Raw genomic sequence first — 25,489 nt, 5'->3', positions numbered from 1 at the left:
AAGTAAAAAGCTTGTGAAAAAACTTGTCAAATATTTGCAAGAAAAAATTGCTTTTTAAATTAATTTTTGGAAATTTCCTAGAAAAAACGTGAAATTTTGAGCTTCAAAGGCTGCAAATTTTAGACTTATGAAAATCAGAAAAAATATTTTTTTACAAATATTTTTTGGAAATTAATCTCAACATTTGCGCTTTTTTTCTCGCAAAGTTTTCAACTTTTGCTGCTCAGACATTTTGTGATTGTTCTAGAAAATTCTAGTTTTTTATAGGAAGTTTTTGACTTGGAAGTTTTATTTTATTAATTTATTTATTTATTTTTAGAAAATTTCTGATAATCTCAAAACTTTGAGGTTTCCTAACGGAAATAAGTTACTGCTGTCTGGACTCGCAGCATAGCCGTTTGCTACATTTGAACGTTAAAACACTTCCAGAACTTTACACAACATCGGGCGTTGTGTAACTATGGCGACGTCCCTGTTACTATAGTAACGGCCCTAAACATTTAAGCCAGTTTTACTCGCCCTGTTGACAGTTTGCCTCTAAAATGCCAAAACCGGGTTCTCGTCGCGTTAGATTCGGAAGCTCACAGGACAGGAGAATTTACCCCCGCTACTTTCCACTCGACCGATTAGGAAACCAGCTGAAAAGAGAAGAAGCTCGGAAGCCGCCTCATCTCGGACCGGGCTGCTATTCCAACGATGAGGTGAATACGTTGATCACAAATTATTCCCCCCCTTTTTTTAAAAAAAAAAAATCTAAGATACAGTGCCCATTTTATGTTGTACTTTTTTATTTAAAGGATAGCCTAATCTAAAAGTACTGGAAAGAAAAAACGGAAATTAGCTCATACCCCGCTTTGTTTATTATTAAATTACACATTTTTTGTGGTTTGTACAGATGATAAAACCCTAATGAGTAAATCTGTGAATCTTTTGTAAATGTGAAAGATGTTATAAAATAAATAAATCAATGGAGATAGGAGATATGGATTTGAGACTACAATATGTTGAATTTTAAGAGAACCGCTGTTTTTTTTTCTCTTTACAGTTTGGCTCCATTGTTTACAATCTGGAAACCAGACCTGAGAGTTACAAGGGATATACTCTCTCTGCCCGGACTGACATTCGTTTTCCACCTTCTAAGGTATTGTTTATACTACATGTCGAGGCGGTTGTTAACTCCGTTATAAAATACAGCTATTATTTAATTTAAAAAAAAGAATAAGCTGCAACCTTTCTTTGTGGTGCTGGAAGACTGGTGTTCAAGTGCCAAAAACATTGTTATTTTTTTCAGTGATATAGCAAAAGATTAAAGGTATAATTGCTTTTTTACCTGCTCTACAAACAAAATTTATTAAAGCAAGACTGATTCTGTCTGGGTGGCAAATTAATATGGAATCAATCATTTTATAATAAATTAAAACTTGAATTAAGCAGTAAGTCACAGTGATGTTTTAATAAATGATGTGATTTTGATCTAGAAGATTCTTCTAATTGGTGTAATATTTCTTTGCACTGTTCATTGTATTGTTTTAATGTGCAAACTAACACTTCAGAGGATTTTTCTCTGATTCTGAGGTATATATTTTTCATTTTGATAAGGGAAGATGAGGTTGTTTCAGAACTCCTCCCTGCATCGTTCAAACGACTCACGTGTATAAAGCGATCTGTTGAATTCTTCTGCTGGAAAAAAAAAAGACGCTTCACCTTCTCAGCAGCGTATCTTTCCTCAGTTTACTCGGATCTCAAGACCAACATCCTTCACACTGAACTATTTTATTTCTCAAGCAGCACTGATGGGCGCCCTGCACAAACACAACCTGATAAAGTTTGTTGAAGCTCAGAGTTCGATGGGTTTTCTTATCTTTGGCACAGTGAGCTGGATTTTTTCCCTCACTAAATCAAATGGAGGTTGACTCAGTTTAATAGAGAACATGTGTGCGTTTTCACTGATGAACTGAGATTACCTTATGGGTTTCTGTTCTTTATGTCTTTTATCTTGTGTAATACCGATTCAAGTTACACTGCTTGATGCAGTGGCGATCAGAATTGGGTTACAGATAATATCCCAGAATACTGCACCTTTAAAATATTGACCAATCTTGTCACGTTTGACCCTTGACCTTGATTTAATTCAGATTTATGAATTGATCCATAATCCTTAAATTCATTTTTGATTCATTTTTCCAGTTGACTCCATCACCTCAGCAGTACCAGAGAGATCAGAGCAAATCCAGAGTTCCTTTCCACGGCACAGCTCCATTCGGTTCTTATGAATATAAATTCAAAATGCCGAAAAACACCTCCTACAACAGCCCTGGGTGAGAGACGATCCATAAATACGCCGCAGAGTTGAACTGAGCTAACGGTCGTTTCTTCCTGACTCAGCCCTGGGATGTACGAACACATCACAAAAAAGAACAGGAAGGTGATCTGGCCCATGTGCTTTGGGAAACCAGACTGGTCCAAACTGCTGCAGCTGAACAAGAAGGCTGTCAAAGTGACGGTGAGTAACACCAAAAATCTAAATATATACCTATACCTCTTGAACTTTTTCACATTAACACCACAAACCTCACTGCTTTTTGTTTGGGCTTTTATGTAATAGTTCAACACAAAGTGTCAAATATTTTAGATCAGGAAGGAAATGAAACATATTTGATTTCCTGAAAAGTGTGAATGGGATGTTTCAGCCTCGTTTATGCTGACACCTGTAAATAAAATTCAATGCAACCAAATCAAATTCTCCTTAAAAACATCTCCTTTAAAGCACCTTCCCCTAATTATTAATAACTTAATCCAAAAATTAATCAAGACTGTACTGATTATTTTTTATTTTACAAGTATTTTTTTAGCTGCAGATGCGTCCTTTGCTTCAAATGATCAAGCAAACACTAAATAAATGCTGTCAATGCATTTTAGGCAATAAAATATTTTTCTTCTTTAAAAATTTAATTTGTTTATTGCCATCTTTTTTGTATTTCTAATATTGTATAAAATGGCTTAAGTGTAAATCAGCAGAATGTGCCATTTTTTTAAATCCTGTTTATTGTCAGAATATTCAGTAGTTGCAGCCCTAAACTGCACATTATTTTTAAAATATTTAAAAAACAAAGTATCATTTTGATCCCACTTTGCAAATGTGTTACTTTATGTTTGGATCTAAATAAAATCCAAAGAGATTTGAGGTTTTACAAAACAAACTTTGAAGGAAAAAAAAAAGCTCCACTACTTTGCCAAGTCATTGTATTTAAAAGACAATCCAACATTATGAATGAAGAAACAAAAACAACAAAGGTTGATGTATAAATTATACACGCAGCAACTGAAAGCCAGCTTCTGTTTTTCTTTCCTCCCCTCAGATACCCACCGACTATGGGTTCGTTAGGCACAGGGGCAAACTGGCCTATCTGAGTTTGTACTTTTAACTCTACAGCTGAGCCATGAAATCACATCACAACATGGAGGCCGCGATGAATCGCCTGAAGCTGCAGAAATCCTCACCTAGGAGATACTGTAAGAGTTAATAAAAAAACAAACTTGCTTTTTGCATTTGTACAAAACGTGGGAGGAGGTGACATGGAACATTTGTTGCATACAAATCCCAATATGAAGTTGGTGTGTACAGAAAACATAAAAAAACAGTGAGCGGCTGCTACCTGCTCTCACAGCAGGTTTTTAAAGTTTCGTCTCTGAGAAGAGAAAACGTCTTCACCGCGGAGCCGCAACAAAAGAAGCAAACAAGAGTTCATCATTAGAGCGAGGTCATTTCTTCCTCCTCACTTTGGGTTTCTTGACGGGCCGGAGATACGGGTTGTCGATCACGTTGTCTTCGCTGGCCTTGGTTGATGGAACGACGCCACCAGGGGGCAGCACGGAGTTCTCTTTGTCGGCGCTCGGATCATCCTGAGACGCAAAGAAAGTTTTACGTTAAAATATGTCTGCTCCCGTATCAAACTAATAAAATAAGCCACTAAAAAAATTGTTATAGAACAGTGAAGGACAAAAAAGGAAAGCAATAAGCGTTCATATGGTTTTGAGACAATTTACAAGTGAGAGTAAATAAAAGAGCAATAAACTTTAAGTTTGACACTTGACGCTGGAACTGCAAGATATTTTAAATATCCAAAATAAAATAAATGGAATTAAAAACCATATAACCAAAATCATAAATGAAATTGATTATTCTGTCAAAAAAATATCAATAATACTATTATAATATTTTTTATATATTTTATCAACTAATCAAATTTTTGTTTTTCAAGATTTAACTTTTGGAACATCTGGATTTCTTTTCCCACCAACGCATTCTTTTGGTTTCCATAGCTCACAGTGATGTCAGGATGCCCAGGACAAGCATGGTTTTTTATTTAAAGAACTTTTCTCTCTCTGAATTTTAAGATGTTTCTCCTGGTAAAATTGCGTCTTTTTATTATTAATCTTAATAATATTATGATTATATTCTTGTAATTAAAAATTTTCAGTCATACAACTCACAGAAGGGATGACTGAAATAAACACCACTTATTAAATATATTTTCTTCTTTTTTAGAAAAGAAAGCGAGCAAAAATAAGAAATAAAAATCAAATAATATCTGACATGATAAAAATTTGAAATTGTATTTTAAGCCATACTACCCAGCTCTAATCTGTGGGTAATTTCCAGATTGTGTGAGTTCAGAAAGACAAGATTAATATTGGTAAGATTAGTAAGAAAAACTACATTTTCTGAAGAAAGTACATCCAAGTACTAAAATCATAGAAAAATGGTGTTAGACTCCAGCTGTGAAGACTTACAGTGATAACATTCCCTGCTGCGTTCTCGCTGTCTGTCTGGTCGTCCTGCTCTGACGAGTCCGTCTCCTCCAGAGTCTGCAGTTCCAGCTCTGAAGGAAGGAGGGCATTGAGGTACGGGATGGTGCTCGGCCGGGCAGCGATCACTGAAATCAGTTATATACATATTAGTGATGCACTGATACATTTATTTCACTTCTGATACTTATATCTTAGGTTTAGTATCAGTAAATACCAATCTGATACAGAAAAACAGCTGAATTGATTTAAAATGTTCCTTTTTCTACTTAAAACCTTATTGAGAAACAATTAATTTCAACAAACAAGGTATGAAGAAAGGAGGTGAGTTCTAGGGTCGTCTCTACTACAGATACTGTGGAAGTTTACACTATAAAATGACCAGTGTTACAATGACATCACTCACAGGGAAAGGCAGAGATGTCATCTTTGAAGAGGCTTTGGGTTTCTCCGGTTTTGGCCATGAAACGGGTCAGTGCTCGTTCCACGTCTCTCCTCTGGGTGGCAGCTTTTTCTCTCACTACCTGGTAGTCCGACACAGGCTCTCGAAATGTCTGAAGGACGTAAAAGTTCAAATGTAATCAGCAGTTACCTTCAGAGAAACCAGTAAGCTCATTTGATTTTCAAGGATTTGTTTTCTAAAACTGGTTTCTGGCTCACGGGTGTTTTGATGTAGGTGTGAGGGTCGGGGAACTCCGGGAAGTGGCCGGGAATGTGAGACGGATGCGTCCGCTTTTGTCCAGCAGACAGAGATTTAGGAGTCACCGGCGCGTTCGTCACTGGAGCTGAAATTCAAAAATAAAAATAAAAAAAGTTAGAAGTTTGGAAAGCACACAGGGAACATAAATGAGAGGCAGAAAACTTCCTTACGGGCGGTTATGACCATCCTCTGAGATCGCTTGGCGTACACAGGCAGCGTGTCGACGTTGAAACCTACAAACAGTTTGAATTTCATCACATTTGAGTCTGTCGGCAGCAAAAGGAAAAGCATGCCATCGGTTTGTGGATTTCTGATCTCACCCATTTCAATGAGGGTCACCACGGCGTCCGACAACGTCGGGACGCTCCTGGCTGTGTGTTCACAGTACGTTTTAGCACATCGACCGATTTCAGTTATGTCTTGGAGGAACAAAAAGACAAATATTTTATCTTTTCTTTACACAACAAAAGGGATGTAATAATATTCAATGATAAAACAATTTGGACCACCAGTTTTGATTTTTCTTCCTTATCTAAGGGTTTGTGTTTGTACAGAAAAGTGGATACAGAATTGCCATTTCTTAAATCATATCCTGCTTTTTAATTAAATGTTTAAAAAAAATTATGTTTTAAATAAGAAAATGTATTCATTTTTTTAATTACATGAGAAAAATTCACCACAAAAAGCTTTTTTTATTTAAATAAATTTCAGTGGAGAACGGATTTAAGTACTGTCAACAAACATAACTAGTCATTTGACAGGCTTTGGCAGTCATTACTCTTATGGAGATGTTAGATGGTAGAAATAAAAATGAACAAAATTCCTGATCAATAGGAAGCGAGCACAAGCTTTTACTTTTTCCAGGGTTTTTCTATTTGACGTATTTTGTTGTTGAGCATTTTAAAATTAATATTTCCTTTTATATTAAAACAAAGATTCTTAATTTTGCACTTAATGTTTGAGTTCTTAAAGATACGTGAGTGGAAAACACTTTTCAACATTTCGTAAAATAAAGTTCTGTTGAACCACAGCAGTTTGTCTCATTTTTCTATTTAAGTATTTTTATTTACACGTAGTAGCTGATCAAAAGTAGTTTACATTTATATTTAGATATATTTTGTATTTTCTTTGATGCACAAAAAGCATTGTGTGATTTTGTATATTTTTATACATAAATATATTTTTCATATGTCGTGATAACAGTTTTGGCAATATTGCCCAAGAAGATTATTCTTTACTTCCTAATGAGAAGTAAAAGACAGGTTCTCAAACATCTCTTTTTTAAGTGCTCTATTTTGATGATTATTTTATGGACGGACACCATTTCAAGTTTTCGCATTGAAGTTTTACGATCTTTAGAGTATTTTAAATCTTCCAGTTAAATGAATCATACGTACAGCTCTGCATCATCTCCGTCAGCGTCTCCACGGCGGCCTTCTCGGCGCTCTCGAAGCCGCTCTCGGTAAGCAGGGCGCTGACAACAACCTGCAGGGTCCGCCGCCGGGCCAGCTGGTAGTTCTCTGCGGGGCTGGAGGCTGCTTTAGCTCCCCGCTGACAGAGCACAGAGGAAACAGAGCCTGAATAAAGACTTCATCTTTAGTTAGCTACATGTTTATCAAAACATATGTAGATACACAGCGCAGTAATTTGTAAATATATTTATGACTTTCAGTAACTAATCCTTCTCAATATGTAAGACATTGAAGAAATATACCTGCTGTTTGACTGCGAGCTAACACTACCTAGCTTAAACACCGTTACATTCTGTTGCGTGACCGAAGAGAGCGACTCTTACCCCGCTTGAATTCAGCGACGTCCCCGATGCTGCCGAGGAATCCCCCATCTGCACTCACTTCAACTTTCTTTCCTTACCTAAATAAACGTGTAAACGTATTTTACTCATTCGACTGGCGCGTAGCTACCGATAGTAAACATAGTGCGGTTTAATGACGTCGTTTCCGCTACTTGGGCGGAAGTTGAATAAACCTGCAGTTTTACTTAACACTGCCATCTAGTGGTAATTTGTTAAACGACACATCTGTTACCATGAAAAACAAATCCTAAGTCTGATTTTTGCACTATTTTAACACCATCCGTTTTATTATTGTTTTATTTATTTAAAATTTAAATAGAGATTTTGTTTACATCATAGTATCTTTATGTGTGTTTAAAACAATTGATTCAGGCCATCACCGGGAAGATGGATCATCACAATAGTTCTCAAATTAATGTGCTGCTTTCATGTTTGTAGAATAATTGATGTCTAATTTTATATCACAGAACAGTTTTGGGGTAAAATAACACTCTAAATTATTATACATTGTGTATCTACGCTCCTGTGAACAAATCTCCAAATCCTGAGATGTGCAAATTCTGTTCACTTATTTAAGTCAGGACAAAAAACATTATTGATTTGTGAAACTTTCCAGTTTATGAGACTATGAACAGTTGTTTTTGCTTTAAATTTGAATTTTACAAATGATTTTATATTTTGCTTACATTTTATGATGAATTTATTTGAATTAGCCCACATAGTTATAAAAGTCACATGTAGAATTTTGCTTGCAAAAGAAAAGCTGTTTATTACTATACAAAACATGTAAAAATTCTTCCTTGAACATCCAGTACAAGTCATTTATTAGAATCTGCTGCCCAGCAGCCGAACATTACTGTATCCTGCAGTTTTTCAGTCAAACAGTTCACCGTATTTTGTTTCGTCAACAACAAGGGCAAACTACATTTTTAGCCACATAAGAAATAAATACTGCAGAAAAAGGGATCAGTTTAATGTGGTGATAGGGTTTATCACTACTGCCATCAACAACCCTGTCTTCAGAGTCCATTTCTGGGTATGAAGGGTTTCCCTAAGATGCGTGCAAACGGTTGGCTGAGCTTCTCTGCAAAGCAGTTCCCGGATGTTTGACCTTCACCTCAGACTTTACGACTGCCATCATGTCTTCAGCTTCAATACGAACAGAGGTAGTATCAGCTGTTGGGACATCTTTCTTTTTCTTGTTTTCAATGAGAAGTTGCTCCAGTTCTTCCTCTGTGGTGCGATCCTCCTCAAAGGGCAGGAAAATCATTTCCACCATTCCACCAACCATTCCAAGGACAGCCAGAGTGGAGCCGAGCATGTAGATCTTCAACATGCTGCGGGTAGGCTTCTGGCTCAGCAGATCCTTGGCGAAAGGGATGATGTCACTTATGCTTTCCATATTTGGATTTGATGACCCTGCTGAAAAAAAATCAAGAAAAACAATGTACAAACCTGTTTTGTCTGAGAAAATAGTCCTGAAAATGTTCACCGTGTTTTAGAAGCAACAACTCACCTTGACGCACGTACCAAAGTCTTGATTGTCCCAAAGTGTTTGGCTCAATCTTGATGGTGGAAAGGCAAGAGAAAATCCTGCAATTTAAGGGCGAGAAGAGCCACGTCAACTCCCTCAGACTTGATGAATATTCATGAGTACTGCAGTCATTTTTTTAAGCGATTCACACTTGTTTGTGTCAAAGGGCATGCAGTTGTAGAGCAAGAAGTGAAACACTCCTTGTGCATGATGCCGAGCATGTGACATCACATTTACCAAAGCAGATACAGTAAACAGGTTGGTGTGTGGACAATCTCTGACAATTGGGTTTTGGCATATCCATCAATATTGATACAAACTGAATAACATGTGTGGTTGATTTGCATTGGGTGAGTTGTAACTATGCACATAGTCCTCCTCAGGTGAGCTTGAACAATGTCCAATCAAAGTATGTGTGGCTGAGAAAAGTCCCTCCCACGTATTGACTGACAAAGATTGCTTGGTTATACAAGGAATACCCCTTATTGAACACTGACAGATAAGTTCCATGGCCAGATAAGTAGCTACACAATCCTTTGAATCATGCAGTCCTGTGCTGCTCTGACTCCTGCACTCCTGCAACCCATCTGACTCGGTAAGAGACTGGGGTGTTCGTGTGTGGGGGTGTTCACGTGCGCATGCAATCTTTGCCTCAAACTCCATGCCCTTCGACCCAGATCTTGCTGCACGCGACAGTTGGGAAACGAGTCTGCTCTTTGTCACACAGGGCCATGTGTCATGCAGACTCAGTGAAACGGACACAGAACACACATTAGGGCTGAATCAACATCTGTACAACAGATGATGCACGCTTCACATGGTAGCTTTTAGTCCAGTTGGATTTTAAGCCACATTGATGGCGAATGTCTATCTTTTGTCTTTTCAGTGATCCAGTCAGAAAATATCTGATAAATTAAATATTTAAATTTCTAGGTGACTTATGGGTCAGTGGTAGAGCAGACACAGCATATACTGAGGTAATTGTCTTTCTTGCAACTCTCTTGGATTTACAACTCGACTCTACATGCAGTCTTCTTCAATTATTCCAATGATTGCGCTCTCTGTCAGATTTTGAATAGAACTTCTACAATTGCTGGGGAATAACCGCGTCAAAATAGCAAGTTTCATGCAAGAGTGTAAATAAAAACAAATTCTGTGGTCAAAGTTGTCATATCGATTGACAATGTCAACAAGGTGGAAAGAACATACAAAAAGAACTTTTTAAAAGATTAGGATAGAGAACAATAACGTCACCTTGAAAGAAAATTCAATCTGTATCTTTCCAGTAGTACACACAGTCACTTAAACTCATCAAAAAATACAAAAAACACAATTTTGCATGATGGCTGTCCATTTATTACCATGAATAGAAAGAAGACTGAAACTATGCATTGCTTAGAGGAAGTGATTGTACCATTCCTTGCATTTCTTTTACCCCTGTAATGTTAAGGAATAAGAAGCTTTCTAGATGTAGGGATCAAACAGCACTACAGAGTAGTGTAGCTCCTATCCCTGCTGTGGAAAAAATTACTTTAACAAGAATCTGGAAAAATTTATTAAAACCTTGCAAGGTGAGAACAGAAATACAGAGTCAAAGGAGTCTGTCAAGAGTTGCTCTGACTAACAGTGGATCTGACTTCCTTTTATAGATTCTGGTCAGAGAAGAGAGACTTGATTGGACTATAGGTGTGAATCCCTGATTGTGATGTACCAGAATTCTGTGGAGCCCAACACAGATGGTTTTGCCATTTGTCTATTGTTAAGGATAGGGGGTTGTTCTTTCATGCTAAAGAGGCAGATAAGTTCCATGTTGGGGAAGTAACACTTAGATAGTCTGAAGGATCAAGGAGCTCTCCCCTGCTGTTATATGACACTGCATAAGTCTTGAGAGTAGCTCGACCAATCTCATGATAAGACCATGCAGAAATACCTAAAGCAGAAGAGGTTTGAGGAGCACATTATAAAATTTTCCATTACATCTCATATCCATCAATATCCAAAGTGTATAGACATTGAGACTAGCCTATGAACTCCTGGATTAGAGTAAATGTCCATGCACCTGGTTGCATTTAGTTTTCACAGTAGCAATCTCGGATTTGTTTAGCCTATGAACTCAGCGTAACTCTTGGATTAGCATCAACATCCATTCACCTGGCTGCATTTACTCTCCATAGTAGCAGTCTCTTGGATTTTTACCTTTACTGCTTTCCTGAATGCATCAGATTTTAAATATGAAACCATGGGATCAGGATGTCTTGCTTCAAACCCAAGCAGGAGTATATCTGCTATCTCTAGGGAAGCATGTTGGATACTTTCCCATTTGCAGCATTCCAAAATTTGTTAAGGATATGGTCGAAAGCAAAAGCACAGAACTTTATGTGTGCATTCGCTTTCTTTGCGTGCTGTTGCTGTCGGGGACCAACATTAGAAGGGCCTTGCCAACACCTTCAGGCAAGGCAGGACACAACAACAGAGGCGAATAATTCCAGGGCAAACTCTTACTGCCATATTGTTTCGTTCAGATCATCTTAAAGGCAATGACTCTACTGCCTCATCAGCGATTCACAAGCTGTCCACCATGCTCACTACATCATCAAAAGCAAACAAAAAACTATCCAGAACAAATAATACCCCAATTACAACTTTGATATGGTCTATCTATCTAACTAAACAAAAAGAATAAAACTAAAAGAAGAATAATTTCCAATTCTAAAATGACAAATTATATCGTCCAATCAATGATGTGTCAGGTTTCCCACTGAGATTTACCTCTGCTGTTTTGTTTATGTCGTTGTATTTTTCAGTTACTATGTTTTTCAATTTGTTGTTTTTAAAGGTTTGCACTTCTGGACCACTGTAGTAGATTGCAAAAACACAAAAACTTAAAAAGTATTTTTGGTCTAGTATAACTAACTATCTTAGTTATACTAGAATGTATAACTTATACTCCCACCAGACTAAGAATTGTTTATTTATTTATTTTAATGTTTGCCTTTTTTTTAAAGACCTTGTAGTTGGTGTTTAGGTATTGTTGATAATTCTTTGAGTAACACATAATTACCTAGTGATATTTTCAAATTTCCTGCCAACTTTAAACGTTTTTCAACTCAAAAACTGGTTTTCTTTGAGAAACCCTGTAAGATTTTGTGCTTTTACAGTGTACGAGCATCCATCAGGAAGGAAATTATACACCAAAAGCCATTAAAGTTCCCTGATTTCCTACTTAAATTTGGGACTTTGTTTCTATGTAAGGATAACCTTTCACCAGTTTATCTCTTTTATGTTTTTCCATGGTTACCCTGATGTGAGTATTGGTAATGTTGCACATTTTGGTTTGTTTTTGCTAAATAAACACGAGGCTTTCCAAAGACGCTGTGGTAATCTCTCTGTGATTACGTTGTCCAAAATGTTCCTCTATACAAAGTGACTTTGGATTCTGGGCATTTGAGTTGGCAGCTGCCGGGAAAAGGTTGAGCCTGTTTGGAGACCTTTGCCCCAATTTGCTGCGTTTCTGCGCTTGAATGGACAGTCTGTCTTCCCACTGGACTTCACCAAGCCGGTCTTTTAGGTGAGGTGAGGAAACGGGTCCAGATGTGAGGAGGCTTTTCAGTGAGGGTTTGGATGAAAAAGGGTAGGATGTCCTGTTTATTCTGCTTTAAATAAAAATTATTACTAACAACCTGACTAGAATGTTTATTTGCAGCATTTCAAAAATGAAAGGGTGATTTGTTTTTAATCCAAGAGTTTTTTTTAGATATAGACCAAATGCAGACAAGAGGAACAATGTATAAAATATAGTTGGTTAAACTTACATACACTGAATTAGGGATTTTTTGTTGTTGTAGCTTCTGAAAATGTGTTTTATGCTGAGTGTAATTCACGTGTTTTGAAACCTGCCGCTCTAAATACACTCTCTTGTTAATCCTAACTGTGTTGGGTGCTTAAATGTAATCTGATCTAATGAAGTGTTGCCTGCTAATTGGCTTTCAGGTTAGTTTAATTGGAGACACTAAATCAGGTCAAAGGTGAAAATGTTTGAATATGGCTGAAGAGTTTTTGAAAATAGAAAACTACAGTAAGAAAAAAAGTTTATTTACAGTTTTGATCAGTCAGTCATATATAAATGCTCTAATAAAAAAAAGTTCAGGTATTTTTTAAGCCAGTTTTATTTTTTACCCATTTTAAAAATATTCTTGCTGACTCTCTTTTTATACCCAATATAACAAACACTCCTCTCTATTCATTTTATTAAGAGTTGGTGAAATCTTCACTGCTAGATTTTCTATAATGTTTTGGCCTATTTTACAATTTTTATTATACCTAGGTCAAATTATATGTAGTAAATTTTTCTAAGCGCTTTAATCAGTCCTTACTTTAGTCAGTAAAAATGCTGAAAATAATTTCCACAGCTCAGAATTAACCTATTTTAGACATTTCATTTGATCTTTTCTATGTACATTTTTAAATTCTTTTTATTATTTATTTTTATTAATATAAATATTTTTATTTATATAGTTATTTTTGAAAAATATCTCTATTAAAAGCAACAGAAAACTTGAGAAACATTTTTGGTAAATGAATATTTTATTGACTCATGAGTTCAAGTAGATGAATTACATAAATTTCACGTTTAGTTTTTATTTCTGAGCCAACCAGATTTCTTCAGAATACACTGCAAACAAGATCAATAAAACTGCACCAAACTGAAGAAAAAAAAACAAATCACATTACAAAGTGTGTTTTTACTAAGCAATTAATAAACATTTAGGTATTAAATCACTGATGGCATGCAAGAGCTATGCATTGGCAATTTTTAATCATACTTGCAACATTCATAATTACTGTGATTTATTCACTTGAGCAGGCAAAGAAAAACATTTACAGGAAGAATGAAGAAGTAAATTTACATCAGTGTTGCTTACTAGAAGCTGTGAGCACTTCTTTGAAATGATTTATTTACAATGTGGGTTTTTATTTATTTACAAAAGTGGGTGAAGGTTATCGTCTCCTTCCTGTCTGTGCTTTTCAGATCTCAAATGATCCTTTGAAAAAAAGCTGCAAACAAACATGAAAGGTATCAAGTCGACTTTCCGTAAAAAGATCATGAACTCTCTTTTCCAATCCACCATCCTGTCCTTTGAAACCCAACGTCTGCAATGTGGAGATGTGTGTCTTAGATAAATGTTTGGAGGTTTAATGTGAGTGTTTTGAGTTTTTATTGGCACTCTTTCCGACAAGAAGCCCCACAGACTGATGGTGCGGACCGGTCGGGTCCACTGGGGGTCAACCTCCTCTGACTCTGAGCAGAGAGGAGCTGCTGACACAAGACGGCGTCACACCGAGTCAAAACAGCAGCACTGACCTGCAGAGGGCAGAAACACAAGAGTTTCATCTTTCCTATGAGCTGGAACTGAGATGCATGAGTATTCATGCACATTTTGTCACTTTATAACCTCAAATTTGTGTATTTTATCAGGATTTTATGTAATAAATCATCACAGACCAGCTCACTCTGCTCTGTGTTGTTTGTCTTCTTTTGGTTTTCAAAAAAATGGGTGATTTTTCCATTTGGTTTTGGATGCTGTGCAGCTGAAAGAGTTTTTGCTTTTACTTTTTTTAACTTTCAGACAGCCATTATGAAGTGTAACCATGGCAACAATGCATTGTTTTTAGAACTGGGAGCAGCTGACAGGATTTCAAGAGCTCAAATTGTACTTGAACTTACAACCCACAGAAATTGGATCCAGCCAATAAAATTCAAATATATTTACAAAGGTGCAGAAAACGCAAATGAGATCCGAGATTTTAAATTTGGGTGGAGGCTAAGCTTCCAGCAGCTAAGTATAGCCTTTGTGTGGACTCTTCACATAAAATACTAACAAAATATATTATATTATATAAAGTGGCAAAATGTGAAAGAGTGCAACATAATTTATATTGCATTTGATTTTCTACTTACCAAAAAAAGTTTTAACCCATTAAAACTTCATCCAGCTTTCACATGATAGAGCAAACTCCGGTCTGTACAGTCTTCCCATTCCGGTTTTTAGCATATCTAAAAAAAAGAAAGCAGAGAGAAACGTTATCGCACATCAGATGTATTTAAGACCAATGCAGATAAAATTTAAAAAAAAAAGAGTAAATTTCTGCCAAAAACAACTCAGAAATTTTGAGATGAATCTCAGAAATATTCCAGAAAAAATAAGAAACATTTTGGCTTTTGAAAAGTTTAAAATTTCCTAGGAGAAACTCTGAAATGTTGGTGTTAATATTTTTAGAAAAAACATGGACATTTCAAAAGTCGAGAATGTTCAACACAAATTTTTGACTTTTCAAGCTCTTCTTGAAACAACTAACATGCATTAAAAAGGTCAGAGGGTTACAGGGTCAGAATCAAAAAGTTTCAGAGTTTTTTCTACCAAATTCAAGCCTTTGCAGCTCGGAAATTTCCAATTGTTTTTCATGAAATTTTTCTAGCAAATGTTTGACTTTTCAAACTTAGAAATTTTTTTCCTAGTAAATTTCTGATATTAATCTAAAATTTCAGAGTTTCTTGTAGCAAATATTCAACTTTTCAAAGTAAGAAATTTCCAAGTTTTTCTAGAATATTTCTGAGATTTTTTTTGGCATAAATGTACTCCTGCTCTGTCACACAGTCCAGATTCATGAGTGGATTCTGACACCTACCCGTTCAGGTTGGCGGGCTCTGAGTGGTACACGTGCTTCCCCTGCTCGGCCATGGTGGGCGCGTGCTGCGCGGCGTTCTGGCTCTGACTGGCCTTCAGTGGGTGGAAGTGGTTCTTCAGATCGACGTGGCTCGGGGGCAGAGACATGAGCTGCGTCTCGCTTATGTTGCCGTTGATGTCTTCTTTCTTGGCCTCTGGTTTTTCCGGATCCGGATGTTTGCGACTCTTTGTTGGCGAAGACACATCGATCACTTTGATGTCTGGGACGCTGGCCTGCCGCAGGGCCAGCTCTGTGTGCGCCAGCTGCAGCTTCTTCATGTGATTGATGGCTACAGCGGCGTTGAAGGCTTGCTGTATGGAGAACAAGGAAAAACAGGCGTCAAGCTTCCTGGTTTTTCATTAAAGCCAGAAAGACAGGAGCACATCACCCCAATTTCCATTAACTATGTAATTAAAATGCATTGTTTTTTGTTGTTGTTTTTTAAATCCACAAAGCAAGATAAAAATACTGAATTTGAAAAGTCAAAAAAGATTGGAAAAAAAAATTAGGTTAATAGATATTTTCTAGAAAAAGCAAAAATAAATCTGAGCTTGAAAAGTGGAAAAGTGTCTGGAGAAATACTCAAATTTCTAAGATTAATCTCATAAGTTTTTAGGAAAAAAATATGGATTTTTTATTCTTGGAGTTTCAAAATCTGAAAATTTTTAACTTTTGGAAAATGTACATTTTTTTCTAGCAAATGTTAAACTTATGAAACTCAAAATTCCATTAATTTTTTTGAAAATTTATGAGATTAATCTCAACATTTCTAAGTTTTTTTCTAGTAAATATTCTGCATTTAAAACTCTGAAATGTCCTAATTTTTTGGCGTGAATTTACTCCTCCCTTAAAGTTGTTACGCTAGCTACGTACACTGACTATATAATTTGACATTTAGGAAATAAATTTGCTTTATGACGTATTCTTTTTTTTTTGACTGTTTCAAAATTGGTTTATTTTGCAATGAAAACACTTTTTTCACATTACATGAGTCGTATGATCAACAAACCAGGAAGAAGAAGACAACAGGAAGTAGCAGTTGGAGGCTCATGACATGTTTTTAATGACATGTGACTTTACTTGCATTTCTTATTTAATGGAAAAAAAGAAATTGAAAAGATTTTCTACGTTAGCGGAACATTAGCTGCGTTTCTATTACGAATGTACGCAAAACTTTGTCAATATTCAACTAATGTAAAAAACCCCCCCACTATTTTGCAACCTGTTTAGAGAACAATAATCTACATATTTAATGTGTATTTTCTTAATTTTGACAAATTAAAATGTTGTAGTTGGTGATGTTTTAATGATGAACTGAAATGTGCAACACAAATAAACTTGGCAGATGTTTTAAGCTAATTTCTATTGGGGACCAATCCGATTTGGTTTGGTACCTCATCGTCAGTTAGTGACTTTTCCATAAGCCCATCTTATTTAACCAACCTTAATCGGGAAGGATTTAGGTGCACACCTGATTAATGGACTCCAAACTGCAACTTCAGGTTACATCACATTAAATCCAGGAAATGAGAGCAAACTGACCTTCCACTTGGACTGGGCGAAGTTCTTCTGGATCTGAGAGCTGACGGAGTAGTAGATGTCTTGGCTCCGAGCCGTCTTTCCGATTATCCTGGAGAACGGACAACGCAATGGAAAGCTTAGATTTATTCCAAGATGGAGATTAGGCCATTACCTGAAACAGGTGAGTGCAACTCACCAGGGGTGTCTGAGAGCTTGCTCTGTGGTGTAGCGCATGCTGGGGTTCTTCTGCATCATATTACGGATGAAATCCTTGGCTGCAGAGGAAAATGGGACACTTACTTTATTGGAAAAACAACAACAAAACACTATAATGAGAGAGTTGTGTGCATGAAAAGGGAAAGTAATTACCAGATTCAGATATGTTATCCCAAAATGGTGAGTCAAACTCATACTGAGCCTTCATGATCTTGGAAAAGAGTCTTGTCTCACTTTCTTCATAAAAAGGAGGATAACCACAGAGTCTGCAATGAAACATGGGCATTTAGTTATTTAACTGAATGTTTTCAATTTAATTTAAGTTTATTTGTATATCATCTTTCAGCAACAAATAGATTAAAAGTGTTATACATCATAGAAAGTCATCAATTTGTGAAACAAGCAATACTCAAAAACTATACACAAGTAGGAGTAGCACTACTTCAATGTATTTTTACTCGAGTAAAAGTAAAAAGTATCCATCTAGGAAATTACTCAAGAGTAAAAAAAGTATTTAGTGAAAAGTCTACTCATTTAACATTTAAAAATTACATAACCAGATGGACCAAAATATAAAGTTAAGTGGAAGTTTTTGTATTTTAATGACAATGATTCATGTAAGTAACAAAGAAAATAACAAAATCTGGCAAATAATAAAATTTCCAAATTAGTTTCTTTCAATAAAAAACTTCTGAAACTTTGTCAAAAACTTCAGATGTGCGTTTGCTTCAGGTGAATTTTTGGTTAAAACATGTTTGTTTTTCATTCAGACGGTGGAGAATCCAGAAATGTAACTCAAGTAACAGTAACAATACTTAATAGTAAAAAAATACTCCTAAAAGTAATTTTTTTTTCAAAACAGTTACTAAATTAAATGTAATTGAGTAAATGTAATTAGTTGCTACTCAGCTCTGATCAATACATATCAAATATGTTGATCAGTGTTCCTACGTTTACCATTTAAATCCGCATATTGGCTGTATGAAGGTATATTTCCACTAGGGGGTGCTATAGTTCACCTACTATTAACATATGTTTGTTGTATTTGCATATTCTTGCCTCCTAAAGGCATTCTTCATCAATCAATCAATACTTTTAGTATTTAGAAAAATAGATCCCAGATGCATCAAGCAGCCTTTAATGTGAAAATCGATTTTGAATTGATGCTTACAGGATGTATGTGATTACTCCAATGGACCAGCAGTCGACTGCCTTGCTGTAGGGCTTCTGTGCTAAAACTTCAGGAGCTGAGAGAGAGAAGAAAAGGTTGAAATAATTTATATTGTGTCACATTTCTAGTATCTGATCATTTTCTATAGAGCGTTTCCTTACCTACGTAACCTGGGGTGCCGCACGCTGTGGACATGATGCCGTTTTCGGCCATCTTTGACAGGCCGAAGTCACTGATCATAATCTTGGAGTCTTCGTCCTGGCTGTAATAGAGGATGTTCTCTGGCTGTGAGGGAACCAACACACAAAATCAGTTCATCCCAACATCCTAAAGTAGCTATAAGGCTGATTAGAGCTGCAACGAATGATTATTTATGATATTTATTTATGATAATTCTGATGATTAATCGACTAATCAACAAGTATTTGGTAAAAAGTCAAATTATCAATCATTTAATATTTAAAAATTGCATCATCAGGTGGACCAAAATATAAAGTAAAGTGGAAATTGTGGTATTTTAAGGACCAATATATCAATAATTCATATAAGTAAGAAAATATAACAAAATCAGGCAAAAGAAAATGTTTCCAAAACACTTTCTTCAATAAAAACTTCAGGTGTGAGGTGAATCTTTGGTTAAATAAGTTTGTTTTTCATTCAGTGGGTAGAAAATCCAGAAACTTTACTCAAGTAAGAGTAGAAATACTTTATGATAAAGTTACTCAAATAAAAGTAAAAAGTACAGCATAGGAAAAAAAACCTCATAAAAGTAAATAAAAAAAACAAACAAAAAGTTACAGCCCAACTCTGGTTTATTGTATTAAAAGGGGAATAAAATATGACTGTGATTTTTCACCTTGAGGTCTCGATGCACGATGCCGTTTTGATGCAGGAAGCTGACGGCTTCCAGAACCTGCTGGATCACCCTGCTGGCGTCCTTCTCTGAATAAACGCCGCGGTCCAGAATACGGTCGAACAGCTCACCGCCCGAAACCCTGAAACAGAAAATCCACACCGGTAAAATTCAACCATCCTCATCATTAGCGGCTCTGATTGGATTCTCACGCAAAACGGAAAACTCACAGATGCATGATGATGTAGTAATGCGTCCGACTTTCGTAGAGATCTTCCATCCCTACAACATTCTCATGTTGGATTCTGTTTGAAAAAACACAAACAGGATTTTATGAGACATTTTTAACTCTCTTCCAGCTGAGGAACGGTTAATCAAACAGTAATTACTTTCTCAGCACAGCAATCTCGTTCTCCAGGTTGATGTCCCTCTTCTTTTTCTTCTTCACACACTTCATGGCGAACGTCTTCCCGGTCTTCCGCTCTCTCACCATGTAGACCTCAGAGAACGCGCCTCTGTTGATGACACACAAATGACTTTAAGACAATCAGCGCTGGAGGAAATGAGTTATTCCTTTATGACATAGTCACATAATCATTAACCTGCTTTCCTGTTCGTCTGCTAGGAGCTTTTTCACATTTTGAAAGTTAATCAAACACATTCATTTGTAGGTTGTGATAATTTAATGCATCAGCAGCTTCGGATGAGTCAGTAGAAAATTATTTTTACTTTTGGAGATAAAAAAAACACTTTAACCAGGCAACTAAATCTTTAGTTCCTTACAAAATTTAACCTAGATTTTTTGTGACAGACCAACTAAATGCAGTGCATATTTGAGAAATGAAAAAAAGTATATATTTTTTTTAATTTGTGGTTGGTTGTGGTGGTAAACATGACAAAATGTGATAAGCTTTGTAAAACACTGCAGCAGTTATTTACAGTTTAACATATCAATAATCAATCAATAGGTTTATTCACTCAATTTAACAAATTTCATCATATACAAACTCTTTCTGTTATTAAATTTACTCTAGATGAGTGAAAAGAGAGCAGGAAGAAGAAAAACATTTTTTAATAATTTAAAATAAATGGGGTTTTTTTGCTGTATACATTAAATCACGAATATAAATTGGAAACAATATATACTTTTTTTCCTAAAAAGTATTTTGGATTCATTTAAAGTAGAGAATTTTTTCAAGTCCTTTTCCAAACTATTCCAGAATTTTACTCCATAATTCACTGAAATGCACATTTGCTTTAAAGTAGTTCACACAGTTTTAGTTTCAAAAGACAAAATACAAAAAAAACTTTTGTAAATTAATTGGCAATAATGTAAAAATAACTAATACAATTTTTAAATTAACCAAATCTCGTAGTTTCAAGATATTTGATTGAATAACCAATTTATTTGTATGTTTTTTGTGTTACAAAGACAGGAAATGTTTCATTTATTCTCCTTAATGCCTCTTCTTGGAATAAAAATGTCCAGATTTGAGTTTCTCGGAGCTAATAAAAAATAGAGTTATCACAAGATTAAGATCTGATCAACTCTGCAGCTTAACTATTCGCATGCCAGAAGCCTGTTATTGTGTTCTGTTCCCATGCTATCTTCAGCTGCAGTCTGGGAATAGTTGTTCCTCCAGGTGGATTAGAGCGTTTATCCCTGACGCAACGGAAACCGTGGCCAGCTGAGGGCTCCAAAGGTCAGACGGTGAGCATGTGCGGCGGCGGGGCGTCTTAAGGAGCAGACGCTGAGCGGACCGGGTCACGGACAGGTGTCAAGGTTTTCAGGCAGACAGGATATCATAAAGCCGCCATCTGCCCAGGAGGTGACACACTTTTCATATAGACGAAAAAAATAAAAGGCCACAGCTGATCTGGGCTGAAGTTGCTTGTAGTTTTATGACCCGGTTTGTTTTTTATTACCAAGTGGTAAAGCTAGAAATATTCAGGCACTATTAGAGACAAAATAAATAAGAACATCTTCATCAAGCTGGCTCTCAAGAGAGTCCACACTTCCTTCAGTACAATAGCAGGGTTTGATATTTTTTAGTCGAACAAATGTATGTCATATTTATTTTTATTCACAAATAACACCCAAAAAGCAAAGTCAGAAGCATCTTGATACACTTAAACATTTTTACAGCCTATACAACATTTTTGTAAATAAAACAAAAAGAAAACAGAGACTCAGGATAGTCAAATCTCACAATGATAAGCAAACCGTATTTTTTAATTTTTTTTTGTCCACAAGTTTTTGGTGCATTTTGATGTCATCATCTTCCCAGAGTAATTTATTTTGCCAAAAGATGATTTAGGCAAAATATATAACTTTAGGCAAAAAAATTAATAAATAAAATGGCTTGGGCCATTACTTCAGGATGCTGACGATACAATTTATTATAAAACTGATGTTATGTTTTGTTTACTTATCACCACATCTATATATAAAAAAAGTTTGCTGTAATTTTCTGTTTATTTATTCATGCCAAACATTTTCTTTTTGACTGCTCCATCATTTGCAACTAATAAATTTTATATTAATAATTTAAGTGTGTACTACAATTTAAACAATTTATCTTTTTTTCTCAGCAAACTGTCAAAATAAAATTATCTATTGTTAATTAAGCTTAGTCCATTAAGAATGTGCTTTATTTCTTTTTAAATTCTGATGGATTTTCATGACAACATAGTGAAGGAAGCTACGTTTCTCTTGAAAGTGGGTCAACCACTCGAATGAAAGTGAACTTACAAAGAGACGATTTTGGTGCCTCTTGTTAGCAAACCAATGAAAAAACGTTTAGCACGTTATGGTTTCCATAAATCTTCGCCCACATAACCAAAACCCTGAGCCTGTTTTTCAAACTGTCCAGGGAAATAAACGTAATTGCTTTTGACTAACTGAGCCACACACTATTCCCTCCAGGGAAAACACAGACTAATCACTGCTGATCCTCGCAGCTCAAAATCCCTCGACAGCGTTCTCTACAAGACTGCGTTTTCAGTTTGGCAGCACATCAGATTTTTTTTATATCTGTTGTTTTTTAAGATGCTCAACTTGCTGATTATCACCTCTGATGGGAAAGAAATCAGGCCAGCAGATGAGATTAAGAACCGTCTGCACAGAGTGGAGTAACAAGTTACAGATTAATGACATCAGCAGGAGGAATTACAACTAATGCTTTATATTTTAGTGTCTTATTTCATATATATACGTATATGTACATATATATATATTGAATTTATATTTCCTATCACCACACACTGATTAGAAAACCACTGTTCGTGTCAGGAGCATCTAATATGTTCACATTTACATAAATATTTTTTTAAAGGTCAGTTTTTCACATTTAGGATCATTTATGGAGATGAGAATTTCACAAAAAGTAAAAAAAAAAAATAGGCACTTTTGTTCAGGTAACATGTGGAACATACGGAAAAAAATATCTAAAATATTATCTGGAAAAAATGGAGAGACCACTGCACTGAAAACCCATTGAAAACTTCCTGGTTATTCCACCAAATGTGTTGATTTCTGAACTCTTCCTGAGTTAAAACATTAGCATTATTGCTCCTAAATGAATATGGACTCGTTTTCTTGACATTATTTGAGGTCAGAAAGCATCTTTTTTGTTATTGTGACTCTTTCTCATGTTCTGGAAATTAATGCTAAATTTTTGCTTGGGATTTCAGAGACGTGTTGTCAGTAGTTCATTTAAAGAGTGAAATCAGATAAACGGATCATTTAAAATGGTCACTTAATTTTTTCATGAGTTGTAAATTTATTTTTCATGCTCAAGCTGCATTTTCTGTTTTATTCATGAATGAAAATGTAAATATTGCCCCTAATTTTTGCTAATATGAGACATTTGAAGCTTTAAATTTTCTTTATGAAAAGAAAGATTGTTTGAACACATATCCGTGTTTTTTTTTTTACTAATTTTTTAAGAAAAATGCTAATAGACAGGTCCGAGTTTTAGTGAATGAACTTTGTCTCTGCCTCATCAGACAGACTCCATCAGGAAACTAAAACATTAACGAAGCAGGCCTCCTTAGGTCAATCCAATCAAACCACTAATCTGCTCCACCTCCAGCTGTGCGGAACATTTCAAACAACAAGTGACAGACAGATGAGCGAAGTACTTACGATCCCAACTCTTCTATGAATTCAAAAATCTCCTGGATGTTTTCCGTGTTCTTCTTCCACGCGTAGTCGCCCTCCTGGCGCCCCATGTCTGCAGCTGGGATTTCTTTCAGAGGGAAACAGGAGACACAAGCCGAGAGGTCAGCGCACACCGAAGCTCCACGGATGTCAAAGTGCTGCCTGGGAGGCGACGCCTGCTCAGCGCGCCGACTCATCCACCGTGATATAATAATCATACGTCCAGACAGTCATGTGGGATTACTGCAGGCATGACGAAGCAGTTATGAAGGTTGATGCGTCTGCAGCACAGCTCAGACTGTCTGACAGCAGCAGACTAAAGGTTCGCCCAATAATCTGATCAGAAGCCAGTTTATTCAGCTCACATCTGTGCATCAACTTCACAAAGGGAATAAAGTAAAACCGAATGATGAGATTATAATCAGATCCTGAGGAAATAACCAGATCAAGACCTGGAAGGATTAAAACCGAGTTCGGGGAGAAGCCATTCAAACTGGAGGTTCCAAGAAGGATTAGGAGAACTTTTAATGAGCAGGTTACCCACTTTGGTTTCTTGTCCTCTTTCCTCTTATATAAGGGATTAGAAACTCCTGATCTGGAGACCTGACCGTCTCACAGGTGACACCCGGAAATATCGTAAGGCCTAATGAAACATATCATCACCGCCCTAAAATTAATAACCTAAGTCATTTTGGAGGGGCAGAAAATCATAAGATATTGTACCTTCTACCTGTTTCTGTTTGAACAAGTCGTGTAAAATTGCATGTCAGTTGGCATGATTTGTTTTATTATTTGTTTTATTTTGTTTTTACTTTTTATTGTCTGCCTGAAATAAATAAACAAATAAATATATATATATATATATATATTTTGCCAGAAGTGTTTTGGTTTAATAAGAAACAAACAAACAAAAACGCCACCTCTTCCTTAATTTAGGCAAACAAAAAATTAAATAAAAAATAAAATAAATCCCTTTCAACAAAAAAATACTTAGACTATTATTTTAGGAAGGTGACGATATTGAAAGGAGAATATATATATTTAACATATTACTGACAAAAAACCCACTGCTTATACTGACACTAATAGAACAAAATGAAAACAAACAAAAAATAAATAAAACAGCCTGTGAGGGAAATGATCTAAATAACTGGTTGCACTGCACAGATTTATATTTTATAATGGTACTACCTGTTTATAAAGGCAAAGATGGCATACAAAGAAACAGAGGGCGTTTGGATCAACCTTACACTGAGTGAGATGCTCCAAAACCCGGCTCCAGAATCTATTAATGAAAAATAGTTTCTTCTTATGGAGTGTCTCCATAAGTTCAGTTAAATGTATTAAACTTTAACGTTGAAATTAATGAGTTTTAGAGCAGATTCTGTTTTCATTTCCTTACATGACTGCAGACGCTGCAGCAAAACCAACAAAACCAGGGAAACAAAAGTGATTTCTAAAAGTCAAAAACACGCAACAAGTTGCGGTTTTAAAAAGAGATAATTTATCCCCCTGTTTAATTTCTGTTGCTGTCATTCTGTCGTGACAGAAGAGAGAAAATACTCTCTGCTATCTGAGACTGGATGATGCATTCACGCACCAACAGAGGAGCCGAAGAGGCTGCTGCAGCATCCGCGGAAAAAAAAAAAAAAAATCTCTGCGACATAAACGAATCATCAGACATTCAGCTCAGGTTTGAACCCATAATAGAAAAAAGGCAAAAAAGCACAACAATTAATAGAAGATATTGTCAATTATCAATCTAAACAAGCTGTTCGCATAATACAAATGAGGCATCAAACAGCTGAGACTCACCGAGATGCTCTGCACGGTAAACAGCTGTGAATCTCCTACCAAAAACTCAGCGGGTCTGGACAGATTACCGAGTGCAGCAGCGCTCAAATAGCCGTTGTCACGTTGGGGATTATTGCGTCCCAGTGGACAGAACCCGGAAGGGGCGGGGCTTCTCATTCAGACTGGGAGC

At 36.1% G+C, this 25,489-nt stretch overlaps 4 protein-coding genes and 1 long non-coding RNA gene across 7 annotated transcripts; 2 read left to right on the top strand and 3 right to left on the bottom strand.

The window, feature by feature from the left end:
- Nucleotides 1–483: 483 nt before the first annotated feature.
- Nucleotides 484–3,538, top strand: pifo (primary cilia formation). The gene is made up of 5 exons (XM_005811108.3): nucleotides 484–701; nucleotides 1,046–1,141; nucleotides 2,188–2,318; nucleotides 2,386–2,503; nucleotides 3,360–3,538. Exons 1-5 carry the CDS (start codon nucleotides 543–545, stop codon nucleotides 3,423–3,425), a joined length of 570 nt encoding a protein of 189 aa, XP_005811165.1. The 5' UTR covers nucleotides 484–542; the 3' UTR covers nucleotides 3,426–3,538.
- On the bottom strand, nucleotides 3,227–7,477 carry taf8 (TATA-box binding protein associated factor 8). The gene is made up of 8 exons (XM_005811090.3): nucleotides 7,305–7,477; nucleotides 6,907–7,060; nucleotides 5,830–5,928; nucleotides 5,680–5,742; nucleotides 5,470–5,594; nucleotides 5,216–5,363; nucleotides 4,795–4,937; nucleotides 3,227–3,903 (listed from the first exon to the last, which is right to left on the bottom strand). The coding sequence occupies exons 1-8, from the start codon at nucleotides 7,350–7,352 to the stop codon at nucleotides 3,763–3,765; spliced, it is 921 nt and encodes a 306-aa protein (XP_005811147.1). The 5' UTR covers nucleotides 7,353–7,477; the 3' UTR covers nucleotides 3,227–3,762.
- A 602-nt stretch (nucleotides 7,478–8,079) lies between these two features.
- Nucleotides 8,080–9,008, bottom strand: LOC106700016 (G0/G1 switch protein 2-like). Of its 3 annotated transcripts, none has more exons than XM_023338314.1 (2): nucleotides 8,839–9,008; nucleotides 8,080–8,741 (listed from the first exon to the last, which is right to left on the bottom strand). In XM_023338314.1, the coding sequence occupies exon 2, from the start codon at nucleotides 8,722–8,724 to the stop codon at nucleotides 8,374–8,376; it is 351 nt and encodes a 116-aa protein (XP_023194082.1). In that variant the 5' UTR covers nucleotides 8,725–8,741; nucleotides 8,839–9,008; the 3' UTR covers nucleotides 8,080–8,373. The 3 variants fall into 3 exon arrangements, with proteins under 3 accessions (XP_023194082.1, XP_014328821.1, XP_014328822.1); XM_014473335.2 differs by having other exon boundaries at nucleotides 8,080–8,744; nucleotides 8,853–9,008; XM_014473336.2 differs by having other exon boundaries at nucleotides 8,080–8,744; nucleotides 8,839–9,005.
- Nucleotides 9,009–12,324: 3,316 nt separating this feature from the next.
- On the top strand, nucleotides 12,325–14,219 carry LOC111609516. Its single transcript, XR_002753162.1, has 2 exons — nucleotides 12,325–12,487; nucleotides 13,886–14,219. It is a non-coding gene; the product is annotated as an uncharacterized LOC111609516 (long non-coding RNA).
- LOC102226944 (calcium/calmodulin-dependent protein kinase type 1D-like) lies at nucleotides 13,688–25,489 on the bottom strand. The gene is made up of 13 exons (XM_005811091.2): nucleotides 25,321–25,489; nucleotides 23,491–23,593; nucleotides 19,733–19,858; nucleotides 19,574–19,648; nucleotides 19,347–19,485; nucleotides 18,652–18,775; nucleotides 18,491–18,566; nucleotides 17,473–17,585; nucleotides 17,300–17,378; nucleotides 17,125–17,212; nucleotides 15,544–15,893; nucleotides 14,816–14,911; nucleotides 13,688–14,218 (listed from the first exon to the last, which is right to left on the bottom strand). The coding sequence occupies exons 2-12, from the start codon at nucleotides 23,574–23,576 to the stop codon at nucleotides 14,854–14,856; spliced, it is 1,314 nt and encodes a 437-aa protein (XP_005811148.1). The 5' UTR covers nucleotides 23,577–23,593; nucleotides 25,321–25,489; the 3' UTR covers nucleotides 13,688–14,218; nucleotides 14,816–14,853.

Source organism: Xiphophorus maculatus, chromosome 1 (genome assembly GCF_002775205.1).
Source record: "Xiphophorus maculatus strain JP 163 A chromosome 1, X_maculatus-5.0-male, whole genome shotgun sequence".
NCBI lineage: Eukaryota > Metazoa > Chordata > Actinopteri > Cyprinodontiformes > Poeciliidae > Xiphophorus > Xiphophorus maculatus.
Note: the sequence above shows the minus strand (reverse complement) of the source record. Positions and strands in the feature narration are given on the sequence as shown.

Excerpts from the sequence above, each read along its gene's own strand:
- pifo (XM_005811108.3), top strand. The coding sequence starts at position 543 with ATGCCAAAACCGGGTTCTCGTCGCGTTAGATTCGGAAGCTCACAGGAC. Across the intron at positions 702-1,045 it reads GCTGCTATTCCAACGATGAG|TTTGGCTCCATTGTTTACAA; the intron begins GTGAATACGTTG and ends TTCTCTTTACAG. Across the intron at positions 2,319-2,385 it reads ACCTCCTACAACAGCCCTGG|CCCTGGGATGTACGAACACA; the intron begins GTGAGAGACGAT and ends TTCCTGACTCAG.
- taf8 (XM_005811090.3), bottom strand. The coding sequence starts at position 7,352 with ATGGGGGATTCCTCGGCAGCATCGGGGACGTCGCTGAATTCAAGCGGG. Across the intron at positions 5,595-5,679 it reads GAGGATGGTCATAACCGCCC|CTCCAGTGACGAACGCGCCG; the intron begins GTAAGGAAGTTT and ends TTTGAATTTCAG. Across the intron at positions 4,938-5,215 it reads TGACATCTCTGCCTTTCCCT|TGATCGCTGCCCGGCCGAGC; the intron begins GTGAGTGATGTC and ends AACTGATTTCAG.
- LOC106700016 (XM_023338314.1), bottom strand. The coding sequence starts at position 8,724 with ATGGAAAGCATAAGTGACATCATCCCTTTCGCCAAGGATCTGCTGAGC.
- LOC102226944 (XM_005811091.2), bottom strand. The coding sequence starts at position 23,576 with ATGGGGCGCCAGGAGGGCGACTACGCGTGGAAGAAGAACACGGAAAAC. Across the intron at positions 19,486-19,573 it reads TACTACATCATCATGCATCT|GGTTTCGGGCGGTGAGCTGT; the intron begins GTGAGTTTTCCG and ends TTTCTGTTTCAG. Across the intron at positions 17,213-17,299 it reads CAAGCTCTCAGACACCCCTG|GATAATCGGAAAGACGGCTC; the intron begins GTGAGTTGCACT and ends TCCGTTCTCCAG.